The sequence below is a fragment of the Nicotiana tomentosiformis genome, chromosome 2, assembly GCF_000390325.3.
Source record: "Nicotiana tomentosiformis chromosome 2, ASM39032v3, whole genome shotgun sequence".
NCBI classification, from domain to species: domain Eukaryota; kingdom Viridiplantae; phylum Streptophyta; class Magnoliopsida; order Solanales; family Solanaceae; genus Nicotiana; species Nicotiana tomentosiformis.
The window spans coordinates 142,453,104-142,469,660 of record NC_090813.1 but is presented as its reverse complement, the minus strand read 5'-3'; the positions used below and the strand labels follow the sequence as shown (position 1 = coordinate 142,469,660).

The 16,557-nt window shown below is 34.8% G+C and overlaps 2 protein-coding genes across 3 annotated transcripts; one reads left to right on the top strand and one right to left on the bottom strand.

The window, feature by feature from the left end:
* Nucleotides 1-6,588: 6,588 nt before the first annotated feature.
* LOC104094574 (isovalerate--CoA ligase AAE2-like) lies at nt 6,589-8,449 on the top strand. Its single transcript, XM_070196202.1, has 2 exons — nt 6,589-7,430; nt 7,596-8,449. Exons 1-2 carry the CDS (start codon nt 7,244-7,246, stop codon nt 8,003-8,005), a joined length of 597 nt encoding a protein of 198 aa, XP_070052303.1. The 5' UTR covers nt 6,589-7,243; the 3' UTR covers nt 8,006-8,449.
* Nucleotides 8,450-8,684: 235 nt separating this feature from the next.
* Nucleotides 8,685-16,239, bottom strand: LOC104094572 (protein DETOXIFICATION 45, chloroplastic-like). 2 transcript variants are annotated; one of them, XM_033655699.2, is made up of 15 exons: nt 15,978-16,239; nt 15,512-15,785; nt 15,016-15,158; nt 14,120-14,237; nt 13,540-13,684; nt 13,245-13,380; nt 12,503-12,599; nt 12,326-12,426; nt 11,675-11,838; nt 11,401-11,472; nt 11,090-11,206; nt 10,912-11,007; nt 10,711-10,832; nt 10,148-10,202; nt 8,685-8,972 (listed from the first exon to the last, which is right to left on the bottom strand). In XM_033655699.2, exons 2-15 carry the CDS (start codon nt 15,766-15,768, stop codon nt 8,958-8,960), a joined length of 1,638 nt encoding a protein of 545 aa, XP_033511590.1. In that variant the 5' UTR covers nt 15,769-15,785; nt 15,978-16,239; the 3' UTR covers nt 8,685-8,957. The 2 variants fall into 2 exon arrangements, with proteins under 2 accessions (XP_033511590.1, XP_009598828.1); XM_009600533.3 differs by having other exon boundaries at nt 13,540-13,664; nt 14,091-14,237; nt 15,978-16,238.
* Between the last annotated feature and the right edge of the window lie 318 nt (nt 16,240-16,557).

The following is a 16,557-nucleotide window of genomic DNA, read 5'->3' as shown; positions in this document are numbered from 1 at the left end:
TGAATTGGGGTATAATTCGTGATTTTAGCATTGTTTTATGTGATTTGAGGTTTCAACTACGTTCGTATGATGTTTTAGGACTTGTTGGTGTATTGGGTTGAGGTCCTGATGGCCTCGGGTGAGTTTCGGAGTGATTTCGGATCATTTTTAACTGCTGGTTGTTTTTGACAGCAATGTGCGAAATTGCTGATGCGCGGAGCTGACTTTGGAAGCTTATATCTCGCGATCTATAAGGAATCTGGAAATTATCAAAGCATGAAAGTTGTAGCCCTTTGATTCTAGTTTCCAGAATAATAAACCATTCATCATTCGGATATTTGTACAAAAAGTTATGATCGATTGACTGAATCTGGTACTGCAGTTTTTAGCTACAGCAGTGTGCATCGCCAGAAATTTCTGCTGCACAGACTGACTTTGGGAGCTTATATCTCACAATCTATAAGGAGTTGAGCGATGAACAAAACATGAAAGTTGTAGCCCTTTGTATCTAGTTTGCAAAAATATAAACTGTTTGGCAGTTGGAGTTGAGTACAAGAAGTTATGGTTGATACACTACAGGTTGTCGGGTAAGAGTTTTGGAAGAGTTTGATGTTTTCAGCATAAGCATGTAATGATCCAAAGGTCCATTTTTAGTTCTAGAGATCGAAATTCGATTTCAAGACTTCCGAGATTTTGATAATTAATTATAAGAATGATCTCGAAAGTTTGGTCTAATTTCATCAAGTCGCGATTGGGTTTTTAGCGCGAAATATGAGTTAATTGTTTAACGAGCGAAATTGGTATCGCATTAAGCAAATGAGCTCTGAATTGAGTTTCGATTGAACTACTATGTTCGTATTATTATTTGTGACTCATAGGAACAAGAATCGTCGAATTCCGAGTTTGTATGATGGAGTTAGAGTCTTTTTAGTGAAAACAATAACTGTCGGTGCAAGCAAATTTTTGTGTGGACTTTTAGTAACGAAAAATGAACTTTTAGTGACGGAAAATAGATTTTTAGTGACGGATGGACAGAAACTTAAGGACCAAAAATGGTCATTTCCTTCATTTCATTTTTGGATTTATGGAGCACGGTTCTTGGGTGATTTTAAAGATTTCTTCACGACTTCGACTTGGGTAAGTGTCCTATATCAAAAAGTGATTATATTTCATAAATCCATGGTTATATTCATCATTTACTTCGGATTTAAATGGAAGAAATCAAGATTTTTGCAAAACTTTTCAAGAACGAAAATTTTAGAGTTGGAGGTCGAGTTGTTATCGGAATTTGATAAAATTGGTATGGGTGGACTCGTAATTGAATGGGTTGTCGGATTTTGTGAGTTTCGTCGGATTCCGAGACGTGGGCCCCATGGACGATTTTTGAGTTAAATTTCGGATTTTGTTAGAAAATTAGTATTTTCATATGGAATTAATTCTTATAATTAGTATTGGCTGAATTGAATTAATTTGGATAGATTTGAGCTGTCCGAAGGTCAATTCAAGCAAGAAGGCAATTTTGGAATATCGGCATAACTTCAAAAAGGTAAGTATCTTGCCTAATCTTAAGTGGGGGAATTACCACTTAGGCATTGAGTCTTATGTGAAAATTATTTGATTGAAAGCCGTGTACGCAAGGTTACGAGTACGTACTTGGTTTATATGTGCAAATTATATCGGTTAAAATTCATAGACACCCTTATGTATTAAATTGAAAAATTGTTGGAACTTAGTAAATTCTTGAATTGTCATGCCTCGTTCCTTGTTTGTCGAAATTGTATTTTAGATGATAATTTGGTGTTATTGTCGCTTGAATTTTTATGTGAATTCCGTGTGCTTGTTGATTTGATATTTTTCTTGGAATTAAATTCATTATTGAATCCTTATCTGCAAAACAAAAATTATTAAATAAGTTTAAAATGAGGTATTAATTTACATTTATTAAAATCTGGATTAAAGAAGTCGTTGTCCTATGCTAAGTTACTTTTTCATCTCTGTTGTTGTTCTGAGATTTTATATACGTTGTGTGAAGCCTTGGGTTGTTTTTGAGAAATTTATTGATTTTACTATATCATTGGAATTGCTTGTGGCCATTGGGCAAATTGAGATATGAATTGATTGTATTGTGTTATCGTGATAATATTCCGTTTAAATTATTATGTGGTTTGAATTATTATTATGAGGATATAAGTGTGGAATTTCACTGTTGATATTATGTGGGTATAAGGGTGGCATTTTACTGTGGTTATGTGTGTTGGGATATGTATGGGCGGAGTGATAAGGATGGCTATTATACGGAGCGATAAGGGCGGCTATATGAACGATAAGGGTGGCTATTAATATTGTCAGGGCGGAGTGATAAGGGAGGCTATTATAAGAGGGATAAGGGTGGCTATAGGAGAGATAAGGGTGGCTATTATCAGGGATGATATGATTTATTGTGTTGGTAATTTTTATGTAATGATGTGGGATTATTGCGTTGGTAATTTTCATGTGATGTTGTGATTTTTCTTGTGTTTATTTTTATATCATGTGCAACTTGTCTTGTTGTTTCAGTAAACTTGATAATAATCTGATCTATGTTGAAATTGGGAGCCTGTGGCTATTGCGAGACGGATTATGTTATATGGGATCGGGTTGCACGCTGTAACAGGTATGATTAATGTTATATGGGATCGGGTTGCACGCCGCAACAGATATAAAATGTGGGCACGAGGTGCCATGGAAAATATGATGATGATATTGGAACGTGAGTTGTCCGTGCGGTTGTGATAGAGATATTGGCACGAGGTGCCGTGAAAATATGAAAGTGGGCTGAGACCCGTATTTTATGATTATGAGATGAGGTGTCACAAGGTGACTTTTATTTGAAAGGATTATATTTCAAATATTATTTGAAAGAATTATATTCGAAAGATATTTATTTTAAAGAATTATATTTGAAAATATTTATTTTAAAGAATTATATTTGAAGGATATTTAATTGAAAGAAGTATGTTCGAAAGATATTTATTGGAAAGGATTATAATTTAGAGATTTCTATTGAAAAACTTATAGATGAAAGATGTATATTTTGAAGGACTTGATTATTGGTTGTACTTGTGTTCATTACCTGTTTGAGCAATATTTATGGAGTTCTTGCTGCCTTGCTGTTTACATCACTAGTTGATTATTGTTGTTGTCACTGTTATTTATTTTTCTATTATTTTTGTATACTATATTGCACAGGTTATTAGACTAGTGAGTGTTTTGACTGTACCTCGTCACTACTCCACCGAGGTTAGTCTTGATACTTACTGGGTACCGACTGCGGTGTACTCATACTACACTTCTGCATATTTTTGTGCAGAGTCAGTATTTGAGATATCAGACTCGGACAAAGTTAGAGTGGGATCACAAGGATTCAAGGTAGAGCTGTTTGGTCGCCGCAGTCCCTTGGAGTTTTTCTATTTTATTGTACTGTCAATCATTATTCAAAACAGTATTTAGTATTCGATCCTTGAGATAATTTTATGTATTCAGTTAGAGTTCGTGACTCAATATTTCCAGTCTTGGGAGGTTGTTTATAATTATTTCCGATGTTGGTTTCGATTATCTAAAAAAATGGCTTGAATTGTATTTATAATCGGTTTACTTAGTCTTAAAGACTAAGTGTCATCACGACGCCTGTGGTGGGATTTTGGGTCGTGACATTACTTACCTAATCTTATATTTTTACCCTTAATTACTAGAGATAAGTAAGAAACAGATTGAACTTACTATTAAAGAAATGGATTGGAGGTTGAAATAAAAGGAATATAAATATCATACTATATTGACCTATATTGACAACCCAAAAAGTAATTCTATGTGAATTGATAAGTACAGTGATGGTCCATATTTTAGTAGGTACTAGTATGTATATGTATATATATATATATATATATATATATATATATATATATATATATATATATATATATATATGTATATCGGAAACTCAAAGATGGAGTAATGATAGCTCGGTAAAGGAAACTCAAACATGTACATGAAGAATATAAAGACTCATAAGGCAGAGTTTTTACACCTTACGTTTTACATTTACCACTTCTGAACACATTAACTAAATTTTAGAAAACGTTCTGAATCGAGCAAGTAATCCACAAAGAGTGTTTATGCAAACTCTTTTTTCATTAATGAAACAGATCATTTCCGCATCACCACATGTTTGAACAGCTCGTTAATCCTTCAAATAATAATATTTTCCATTCCATTAGGCTGAAGAAATGCAATAATCGATAAGTTCAGCTTTATTTGTCAACTCAAAAAATAGCAGAACAACAGGTGTGAGAAGAATATTTCAAGCTTGCAACTCTTCCATCTTCCCAATAGAAGTTCTTTTTGCACGATTTCAGAATTTTTTTTCAAAAACAAACGACAACAACAAGAGAGGAGAGCAAAGATTCTGTCATATTGATTGACGTTGTTTAACTAATGTCAAGAGATCTAGATCAAGTTATCGATGTAAGCAAATTATACTCTATTCGTGCAAAAGAAAAATACTACTACCTCCATATTATTACTTGAAGAGTTGGAAAATAGTATATTACGTGTTGATAATTAATACTGTAGTTTTAAGTGATTACTAAAAATGTACATATAATAATAAAAATAGTTTAAAAGTCAAAGTTTGATCTTACACGGACGAAGTTCTCGTACTTTGAAATCACATAATGAGATAGATCACACCTTAAATGGGTGATTGATACTGCAGCAATAACCACTTTTAAGCCCGCTATTTAAAATATATTCACAATTTATAATGTATTTAAAGATTAGTCAATTCACCCAAACTTCAGGATTAAGTATCCTGAATTTGGAAATTCATGATGTCATGAATTTTTGAGCTGCTAATTTGAAATTCAGGACTAAATGTCTTGAATTTTCGAACTACTAATTTAAAATTCAGGACATAAGATTCGAACTTCTGAACACAATTTTTGAATTTTAGGACACGATATCCTGAAGTTTAAACTCTAGGACGCAGTGTCATGAAGTTTATACGAAATTGACTAATTTTTAAATATATTGTAAACTGTGAATATATTTTAAACAACATACTTAAAAGTAATTACCTGGTGTCATTTCCTCCTATTTTAATCATGACGCAATTTTAGCCCAACATACTCCTAGGAAGCTTAGTTCATGTGATATATAGCAAGCAAAAGGCTACCAGTACGTAGTTAAAACCTCGAGCCTACTACTCAATTACGTACTAACTCATAAGATTTCTTGATTGAAAAACTCAGAAAGGTTTCCTAGTTTATTTGTTGTTTCTACAAAGGGAAAAATCAAATACATATTCAATTTATATGACACAATTTGATTGGACACGGAAAAAGGAAGACTTCTCAAACATGTACTCCTTCCTTTTATTTTTATTTGTCCACTATACTAAAAATACATATTTGCTTTTACTTGTCCATTTTAACAAATCAAGAGAGTCAATTTTTTTCTTGCTTTAACTTTATCATTAACTACTTTATCCCAAATCATTTCTCAATATTATTTGAAATGCTATCATTATTATTGGTAAAATTATAAAATATATACTTTATTTATTTTTTTCTTAAAAAGGAGTGCAAAGTCAAAAGTGGACAATTAAAAATAAACGGAGGGAATAGTCTTTATTGGCATGTCATAATATTTCTGTTGCAATTAGTGGCGGAGTCACATGTGCTCAAAGGGTGTCAACCGGCACCCCTTCGCCGAGAAATTACACATTTAGCTAGGTAAATATATATATTTTAAATATATATATGCTACATATTGACACTCTTAGCTTCTTCGTGGCTTTATTTTTTAATATTTTGATCCCCTTAATGAAAATTTTGATTCTGCCACTTGTTGCAATAAAATTTTATTTAATATAATCATAATCCCAGGGCTAGAAGACCAATATTGCAAGTTTGCAGCTCTTCCATATATATATATATATATATATATATATATATATATATATATATATATATACACTCTTCCAATGAGTCTCTCTTCCACCATCAACACGAGTCACTTTTTCAAGGACTCAAGATTGGCTGGATGGTTCTTTAATGGTCCTAATCAAGCTCACGTTTCATGCACTATGAGCAGTGGCGTAGCCAGGATTTTTCCTAAGACATTGAAGACGCCTAAGAGGTTGTGCCAGCTTTCTGGGGATCATGATCATCAAGTTTCTGAGCCATGGCCATCCGTGGAGGGTATGGTCAAATGTGATGCAGCTAATGTTTTTAGTGATAGAACTTCAGTAATCTATGGTTCCTCTGTGACGTACACTTGGGAAGAGACCTATGCTAGGTGTATAAAGCTTGCTTCTGCTTTGGCTCAGTTGGGCATTTCTCGTGCTGATGTGGTAACATTTTATGTCAACTTGATCATGATATATCCCTAATCCCATTAAGAAATGATTTTAATTCTCTGTCATTTGAGATGTTAACAATGTTACATGGCTAGAAATTATGCATTAATTTGCTATTTAACAAAAACATTGGGAAGAAACTCACTGGCAAAAACTTGTTTCAAATTGGATTTTAAGTTATATACGTTAACAGTGTAAAACAACTTAATCGGTTATACCAAGTTATTTACTATGTTTAGTAGGTTACTAATGCATATACTTACCTATTAAATAGAGTTACCTGTAATTACTTTTAAGTAACCAAATTGTGAAAACAGTCCGTGCATAAAACTTAAACTCTCTTGATATTTACTCTTTTGGTTTTTAATCTATTTCTTTCTTGTTGCACCAATTTAATAATAATGAGCAAAAGTCATATTTGTGGATCAACAGTTGCTCCAACTTGCTCAAGGAGCAATTTCTCTTCTTGCTATCAAGAAAACACAACCACCTCTTCTTGTTGTAATCTCTGAAAAATCTAACACTTATGAATATGAAAGTCTCCTCAAAAGTGGCCATAGTGATTTTTCTATAAGGTGGCCAATAAGTGAATTTGACCCTATTAGCATTAACTATACTTCTGGAACAATATCAAGACCTAAAGGAGTTGTTTACAGTCATAGAGGTGCATATCTCAATTCTATTGCCACATTTATGCTTCATGAGATGAGTTCATTACCTATTTATCTTTGGACTGTTCCAACATTTCACTGCAACGGATGATGCCTCATTTGGGGTCTAGCAGCATTTGGTGGCACTAATGTTTGTCTAAGACATGTATCTGCAAAAGAAATATTTCAAAGTATTTCATTGTACAAGGTGACATATATGGGAGGGGCACCTACTGTCTTGAACATGATAGTGAATTCATCGCCGTGTGACCGGAAGCCACTTCCACACAAGGTTAAGATTATGACAGGGGGTTCATCACCACCTCCACAAATCCTTTCCAGAATGGAGGAGTTGGGATTTGGAGTAAATCACTTATATGGACTAACAGAGACATATGGTCCAGGTACAAGATTTATGATCACTGAACTTAATCTACTATAATAGTTAAGTAAAAAAAAACAGTTCTGTGACTTAATTGTTATTGTTACATTATTGTGACAAAACAAATTTGTGATTTTACTGTGTAGTTGATAAAATTCGGTGATAATACGTGAAATTAACCTTTTAGGTACATATTGCTTGTGGAAGCCTGAGTGGGATTCTTTGCCTCCAGAGGAAAGATTTACACTGAAAGCAAGACAAGGAGTGCAACATCTTTGTTTAGAGGAAGTTGATGTAAGAGATTCTGCCACCATGGAGAAGGTGCCCGCGGATGGTGTAACAATGGGAGAAGTTATGTTTAGAGGGAATACAGTAATGAGCGGTTATTTGAAAGATGTCAAAGCAACAGAAGAAGCTTTTAGAGGTGGATGGTTTCATAGTGGTGATCTTGCTGTTAAACATCCTGATGGTTATATAGACGTTAAGGATCGGTTAAAAGACATCATAATCTCTGGTGGAGAAAATATAAGCACAGTTGAGGTAGAAAGGGCTCTGTATAGACATCCAGCAGTATTTGAAGCAGCAGTAGTCGCATGACCAGATAACCACTGGGGACAGACACCTTGTGCATTTGTGAAGTTGAAGGAGGGATTTGAAGTTAGTGCTAAAGAAATTATCAACTTCTGCAGGGATAATTTGCCTCATTACATGGCACCCCGGACAGTAATATTTCAAGATCTTCCCAAAACATCGACCGGAAAGATACAGAAATTTATCCTAAGGGAGAAAGCAAAAGCCTTGGGCAGTCTACTCTGAACGAAATGAAGCGGCAGGACAAGGATTGACTTTATGAAGTCATCTACTAAATAATCTGTGGATCATTCTTTCATGCCAATAAGTTCAATACTGGACATTGCTGGTAATAACACTCATTTCTACTTTATGTTATGTTCCAGCAAGAGAAATGATCTGTACCATAAATTGGGATACACTACAACAAGACAGGTTAACTATAGTAATAGTGTAAACGTAATTAGACTATCAGGTCATTAAAAAAGTAATTACGGGTAATCAACCATAATAAATGGAAGTAGTAACTTAAATTTGATTACACTGTCAATGAATGTAAATAAAATCCAGAAAAAAAAAACTTTCTAGCTATGCAGATTGAACATGAGATTATCCACTCATGAATTTTGTTTTATTTTTATTTTTCTGTTCTACATTTTCTCGCTAAACTTCAAGTCTTCTGTTCAATTTGACCCACACATACTCAAAACAGACCAAGATTTTTCTTCCATTTATTTGTCAAATGCAATTTACAGGGTATCTGTGGCTTCAAAAGATACAAACTTTGTAAGAAAAATAGAGGCTATGAAGTCCTAAGGTTTGAGTAGAACAGTACCAGATGATTTTACTCCAGGTAGCTAAAGTTGCAAGATTTTACACCACAACTGATCTATGTTGGGTATGTTGTTCAATAGTAGCTCCATTGCCTTGAGCTTTAGCTTCATTTGAAAAGCATGCAGCCTCTAATCTCAACGTGTTCCTATGATATTGCAACCTAGAAATGAAAGTACATAAGAAAGTGGAACTCATGAGAAAAGAAGCACATGAAAAGACAGCATAAATTTGGCGTTAATAGAAGGCGAAAGTACAAATAATTCCAATGTTACGTAAGAAGGTAAGGGCAATGCAGCAAGGGGTTGTTTGGTTTGTGGGATAAGGTATAACAATTTTGGGATAAATGCGGGATTATTTTATCCCGCGATTGGTTGAATTTTCGATTTCGTGATTAGCAATTCTAGGATTATTTATACCACAATTATGGTATTATTTTTATACCAAATCATAACAAACCTTGGATAAAACACCAAAATGAAAGATTCCCTTCTCCAAAGCTCTTCTACCAAAGTCCTTTAAAAATCCAAGATTAAAATAGGAAATAAAAGTTTCTCCCAACTTATCTAGTTTGAAACCAAACACATGTTTATATTATATCCCGTATCTCCCATTTTTAGTCCAATGAAACAAACATCTATCAATAAAAGTATATCCACTAAATAGTCATGTCAGTACCCAATCTCCATATTATAATCCCATCACCATAATCCTGCATAACTTGTTCACCAACCAAACGATCCTAATAGGTACGCTTGCAAGCAGTAGGATTTTTTCTTCTTATTGCTGCATAGAGCCAGTAATGGAGCCACATTGGCCTAAAGGTGATCAATTGATCCCCTTTGTCAGAAAATTAAACTGTGTATAGGTGAAAATTTCTTTTATGTATATATATTGATTGTTGAATTCCATTAACACAATAATGAAGGCTACCAGGGTGTGACAAAGGGGGTTCAAATAATGCTTTACGTCATGGTTCGACCCCTTCAATTAATAATGCTTTAGGTCATGGTTCGATTCCTATAATCAAGACCCCTTTCTTCTCCCTCGGCCCCTAATGCAGCAATACAAGTATTAAGGCGGTTCATATTTTTGCCAAGTATCCGAGATCCTTCTTCAATTGCCAGAATCTAGTTACAGTTCCAATTTCAATTTTTTTGGGCTGGGGTGGTAGGTAGGGGTGGAAAGAGGTGGATGTGGGTTACATGTGTTATACAGATTCCAGCATTCATGCCATTCTATCTAGAAGTTAAAATTTTAAAGAGAAGCCAATACATCAACATTAGTGCATGTTGCGACCTGACTATTGAACCATATTGAAAGTTAAAGTCAACTGACCTCATTTTCTTGTGAGTCCTGTAAGAACCACCATGGACCATTCTTCGCTGATAATCTAAAATAGAAACATGAATTAAGAATTATGAAAATAGAGTGAAGCAATGGTCCTGGATGGAAGGTACTTCAGAATGTAGAATCTAACAACATATTCAATTTCCACAGAACATATTGTTAAACCAAAAGGCCCTTGACTATGGCTCTTATTTATATTTTAGAAAAAATGATGCTCTTGTCAACGTGTTGTAGCTTTAACCAGTCCCCCCCCACCCACCCCCCCACCCCACCCCCCACCCCCAACCCTAAAACACCCTAAGAAAATTGCAGATTTGAAAAGTAACTAAAAAGAAAACGTTCGCCTTCATTTCTTTTGTAAAAGAGATGCATATAAATGTGGGAATAGAGATCCGAAAAGATGCTGGGGGACGAGTTCAGTAGATTTACGGGGAATTTGACATTTTAGAAGGCTTCTAAATGCCAGGAAGTCCGGAACAATCAAACAGGTCTAGGTTCGAGATTGTAAGTTCCTAATCTACATATAGTATTTTATTTGGTAGTTAAATTACCTCATGAAACCAGCCACAGAGCGCAATCCCATGAAAATAGTCAAACCCGACCAAACTCCCGGAAGACCAATTATAGGAGTAGCATAAAGCAGAAACACTGAAGAGAGAGCACCCACGATCATCTACAAATTGTGAGGAAACGTCAGTACAAAGTTAGTATTTTCTTTTAATTATTGCACCATTTTTATAGAGGTTGCTTACCATGGAGATAGCTGCAAATGGGAAATCTGAAACACCATAGTGGAGCCCATCAAAGATATAGGCTAGAGCATTAAGGGGTTGACTGGCACTGACAAACTGTAAGAAATTGGACACAAAATGCTGAGGAAGATGCAATGAAAGGAACACATAAACTAAGTGCAGAATAGATAAAGCATACCAGTAAACCAGATCTAACGATATCTAGCACTTGAGAGTCGTTTGTGAAGCACTTCGCAAAAGAAGGAAAGGACAGACCCAAAATAATGGCTAACAAAAAACCAGTAGCTAATCCTGTCTGAAAAAGCCAAGTGCACTTTGTTAGAAACTTAAAAGAGATTAAAGAAAAAGAAGATAATAAGTAGAGAGCGAGAGAGAGAGAGAGAGAGAGAGAGAGAGAGAGAGAGAGAGAGAAGAAAACAGGAAACAGCTAAGGATGTCTCGATTTTTTTCCATCTAGGAGAGCTATAAGATGCAAAAAAAGAGTCTAACCTTTAAAGCTACATGTGTGATCAATTTAACTCTGCTGTAGTCCCGTCTTGCAAACGAACTTGCAATGAGAGCCTGCAAAATGGAAAATGAAAATGTATGTTTGTCAAACAGTTAAGTCATAAAGATTTCTGCAATGAGGACATATACTTGTCATGCTTTGATGCTCATAAATTCAGTTATCATTGTTTCCATCATCACCATACAAATGCAAATGCAATTGCAAACTCATTCATAATGGGAACAAATGAATAAAGAGAGGGTAAAAAATGCTTACCTGACCAGATGCAGCTTGGGCATCTGCCAATAGCGAGGCAGACAACCATACTTGCAAGCATATCTGATGGGCCGCCATGGGTATTGCTCCTAATCGAGCCGCCATTGATGTGCTCAAAGTTACTGTAAGAACAGCAGCTAGAGTTCTCCCAAGAAGAAAACCACCTAATGCCACATGAAAGTTCGAAACTTACTCCCCACAGATACTAACACGAGAGATTCAGACTCTCCAATAATAAACGGACTAGCTCACTTACAGGAACATCATTTTTGACAAATTAATCAAGTTATGAAGCTTTTTGATTAATTTTTTGTTTCTTCCTAGAATTTCCAGAAGTTTCAACTACAGTGAAACTTACATGAAAGCATCACTGCTAGTATATTGGAACATCTTTTCCTCTTTAGTAACTAAGCTTCTAGCTCAAGTAGTTGTTTTACAACTCTTACGGCGAGGACTAACTATAATCTGAAGTCTGAAATTTTCTGAGAACAAGCTTGTTTAAGCTAAACTATACTGGGAGCAGCGGTTGAATGAATGTCTTGTTTTTTCTTGATTATCATGCACCAACATAGTAAGTCATATACAACAGCTTGGACAATTTGATAGAAAAACTCGTACAAGGGATTAATTAGCTCAACAAAAATCACTTACCAGATTTTAAATAGCCACCAAATTGCAAGTTCTTAATGCTTGGCAGCAGCAATACAGTCTTTTTATTAAGATGCCATAACATCAAAATGGCCACAATGTATCTGCAATTTAAAGTCACTAGATTTATTTGCCAGATGTTGTTATGGAAAAACAAAGTAGAACTTTCCAGGAACATACTGAGATAAGACGGTAGAAATGGCTGCGCCAGTGATGCCCAGTTGAAAAATATACATGAAGATGGGAAAGAAAAATACAGATGACAGATTCCCTAACCCTGCAACATCCACAACATTTTCCACCAGTTAAAGTTAGAGAAAAAAAATTAAAGGATATTGATAGAATGCCTATTATTAATATCTTCACTAAAATAAAATGCATGCTCAACTAACAGAGCAAGAGTCAGTTTAGCTTCTTTCATGTGGAGAAATATTCTGAGGAAGTTTCTTCGTCTAATATATTTAGTGACACTATAAACCAATAAATACTACTTCGCCAAGAGCAATATTTTTCCGATACAGCTCAATATAAATTTTCTGTTACAATGTTTTTCTATGATTGATTAGTACATGACTTGACGCTCAACATGTCATTAAATAGAATTAAAGCAAAGTAAGCGCTCTAATTAGATGTGGAGTTGTGGAGATATACTGTACAGTAACGTATCTACAATCCCGAAAATTTAGTTACACACATTCATCTACTGATTTGCAAACTGCTTTTTGAAGTCATGCAATGAAGGCAGACAGCAACTTCCTCAAGATGAATGTTAGCAGAAATGCAACACAAAGGCATTAAATGAAAAAGAAAAGGTTAGCCGAGTTGGGTCAGGGAGTTGTATTTTTGTATAAACCAAAGAAGTTAACACCTAAATTGTAAAACTCTTCTCTTGAATATTTTACCAATAATTTAGAAGACTTGCCTAAACATAACACAGGGGTCCTTGTGTCCTTAAAACCACGAAAAATGCCTTGCACAGCCAGATAAAGCACAACAGCTGGAGCACCAAGCGCTCTAAGTTTAAGAAAATGCTCCGCTGGAATACGCATGGTTGAATCCTGTTCAAAAAGGTTCAAAATAATCTAGTTATCATAATGAAATTTCAATTGGCAAGCATATATGTCGATCTGTGATGGGAAAGCACACAAGCTTAAAATATAATATCATTTAAACAACACATCAAGCTATTCGGATGTATTTCAGTGAGGATTATTTACCGTTGATAAACCCATGATGCTGAGAAATGGTCCAGTGCCCAGATACATTGCTGCAGCTTCAATCACACCAATTCCAGCAGATAAAACTAAGGCAGTGGAGACAGATGGAAGTGCCTTTCTTTCAGCTGTTTCAGGAAACACTTTGCTGTTTCAGAGGCAGTGCTGATCAAATATTGTTTTTCTATTACTCCCTCCATTCCAGTTTATGTGAACCTTTTCGCTTCTCAAGATTCAAATTATGTAAATTTTGACCAACATTTTGAAATGCATTTTTACATCATATTGACATGAGAAGAATTGCTACTTTTCGTATAGTTTTTAAACATCTAAATTTTAACTTTAAAATATTGAGTTATTTTAATCCTATTTAGCTTTAAAGATTAGTCAAATTGACTCTCGAAAAGCGAAAATGTTAACATAAGTTGGAACGGAGGGAGTAATTATTTACCATCTGCATAGATATATAGATAAATGTGTGACTGTCTGAATATGTGTAATCTAAGAAGTGACATGCTTATAAGGAGATCCCCCTAGCACCTATGCAAATTTACCAGCAGCTGAATTCTCATCATCAGCATACTTGGAGATGTCTTCTGCCACAAATGATGTTGCCACACTCAGGAGAGGGATGTTGAACACCTTCGATATTATGTTAAAGATTGATACAGAAATGCCAGCTGATGCCAACTCCAATGCACCTTTAATCAAAGCACAGAGCTTGTCAGGTATGAAGTGGAGTCCACTATCTCCATTAAACATTTATCTATAAAAATACTGCAAAGAAGAAAACAATAATCCAAAGATTGAGTTAGGAAAAATGACGCATGTGCTAACCAAAAAAGTAACTGGCAAAAAGTTCAAAGGACCATTCAATAAAATCCTCAAAATCCAAGCAAGAACCTTGTGGAACTCTCGTTTCTCTGTAAAGAATTCAACAAAGCAATTGCTTGAAAGAATGAACTAAATTTCAAAGTTGACAGAACAAAATCAACAGGATTGGCATTTTATCAGTTTTTTATGAATGCTTGAAGCTCTCCAGAGCATGAGGTCATCTTAGCTAATCATAGCCAGGATAAGATAAGCTCAGGAGGCCACCTGATTAGAATACGTAACAAAGTATGCGGTGCAATATACAGGTAAAAAATATCTTCAGCAGAAACCTGATCTTTGAACGGCAAAAAATTAGATGAATCACATTGTATCCTCTTAACAACAGGAAGAACTGAAGTTTTACAGTCTTACATTTATTTCTCAGAATAAGTGAGGACAATAGGAAGCTCAACCGAAGCAGCAACCAGCATTGAGTGACATATAATCTCAAGTGAAATCAACTAATGAGTGCATTTAGCACACAAACAAAAAAACCATTCTCAAAGCAGAGAAATACATCAAGAAATAACAGGATAATACTAGCAGTACAATACAGTAAATGGGGGCAGAAGCATAAACAAAATGGAAGATTGGACAATAACTAACCCATTCGTCCAATATAAGCTGTCTCCATTAGTTGTGCCAACGGTTCAATTGCTTGACCAGCAATAGCAGGCAAAGAAAGCATTATAAGCTCGGTTTGTACATCCTGAGTTGGGGATTGTTCAGTAGAAGTTCCTGACAATGCACTGAGGCATAGAACTTAGAAATTTTCCCATCACATTCTCACACAAACATATATTTTTGTGCTGGTAACCAATGCATAAATTATACAGACAAACAAAGACATAGCAAAGAATGAATACTCTTTGATTCCCCTATGTAAATGTAACATCTCCAATTTGCACAAAAGAATTTTCCACACAGAAGTTTGTCAAAACAGATTAACATGGATCCTAGCCTTTGTTAATTTCATGTATAATCACTAAACTTACCTGTAAGGTTGTAATAGTACAGCCACAAAATTATCTTTTGTCACAAAATTAAACTAACTGGAAGAAAAAAGAGGTAAAAGAAAAAAGAGCTAAGATGGAAATCTTACATTGCTCCTTCAGTTAAGAGTTGGTCTCTAGTTGAGCCAAACTTTTCTTCAAGATTAGAAGAATCTACAGAATGTTCATCACTCACTAACCCACAATTCTTAACACTGTTCAATCTCGACCTCTTCACAAATCTTGATCCAAGATAATTATTCCTTGTTGAAGTCTTAACTAGAAAAACTTTCTTTAAGGTTCTTCTTGCACATTCCCTACTACTAGTTCCAATCTTTACTGCACCTGAGAGCTTAAGAGCTGCCATTTTAGCAACAACAAATTCTGCAAAATTCAAACACCCAGTTAATCTTTTACTCCAAAATCCAGCTTCATTATCACTTCTTCTGTAACTTCAGTTCAAGATTTGAATAAAAGCAAAACCAAGAATGAAGAGGGAAAAAAACAAAGAAACCCTGATGACAACCGCCATAAATTTGATACTGTAAAAGGGAAAATATCCAAAAGGAAAAGTACCTGAAATGTCGATCAGAAAAGAGTATCAGCAGAATCTAATAAGGAATGCGTAAAGCGAACACATTCTTGGATTAATGGATTCTTGAATAGCGGGGGGGGGGGGGGGGGGGTATCTTTGCTGTTAATGAACTAATAATTGTATAGGTAAACGTGCTTATATAGCAGCAATAGTAATATTATACTGATTGCATATCATGGTTTGGTGAAGTTGTGGAGGAAAATGAAAAGAAAAGAGGTAGGTGGAGTCTCTTCAATTCACTCGCGCCCAAATGTGACACAAGTGATTGTTAAAAGAGGCTTCTGTCAACTAATTTTAATAATTTTTTGTTCTTAAATCAAAATTTAGAATTTTTTTTAAAATTAATTATGAGATTGAAATTAATTGATATCACGAAATTATAAATCTAAGTGATATTTAACCTTTAGCTACACATTGAATTAAAACTTTAATCTTTACTCGGTACCATATTTTATTTTTTGTGTGTGGGTGGGTGGGGGTGGAGGGGGAATGAATAGTGTTCTTATTGGTACCATGAAATTATAAATATAAGTGATACTTAACATTTAGCTACATATTGAC

Excerpts from the sequence above, each read along its gene's own strand:
- LOC104094574 (XM_070196202.1), top strand. The coding sequence starts at position 7,244 with ATGGGAGGGGCACCTACTGTCTTGAACATGATAGTGAATTCATCGCCG. Across the intron at positions 7,431-7,595 it reads AACAGAGACATATGGTCCAG|GTACATATTGCTTGTGGAAG; the intron begins GTACAAGATTTA and ends TTAACCTTTTAG.
- LOC104094572 (XM_009600533.3), bottom strand. The coding sequence starts at position 15,768 with ATGGCAGCTCTTAAGCTCTCAGGTGCAGTAAAGATTGGAACTAGTAGT. Across the intron at positions 12,427-12,502 it reads ATTTCTACCGTCTTATCTCA|ATACATTGTGGCCATTTTGA; the intron begins GTATGTTCCTGG and ends TTTAAATTGCAG. Across the intron at positions 11,839-12,325 it reads TGGTGGCTATTTAAAATCTG|GTGGTTTTCTTCTTGGGAGA; the intron begins GTAAGTGATTTT and ends ATGTGGCATTAG.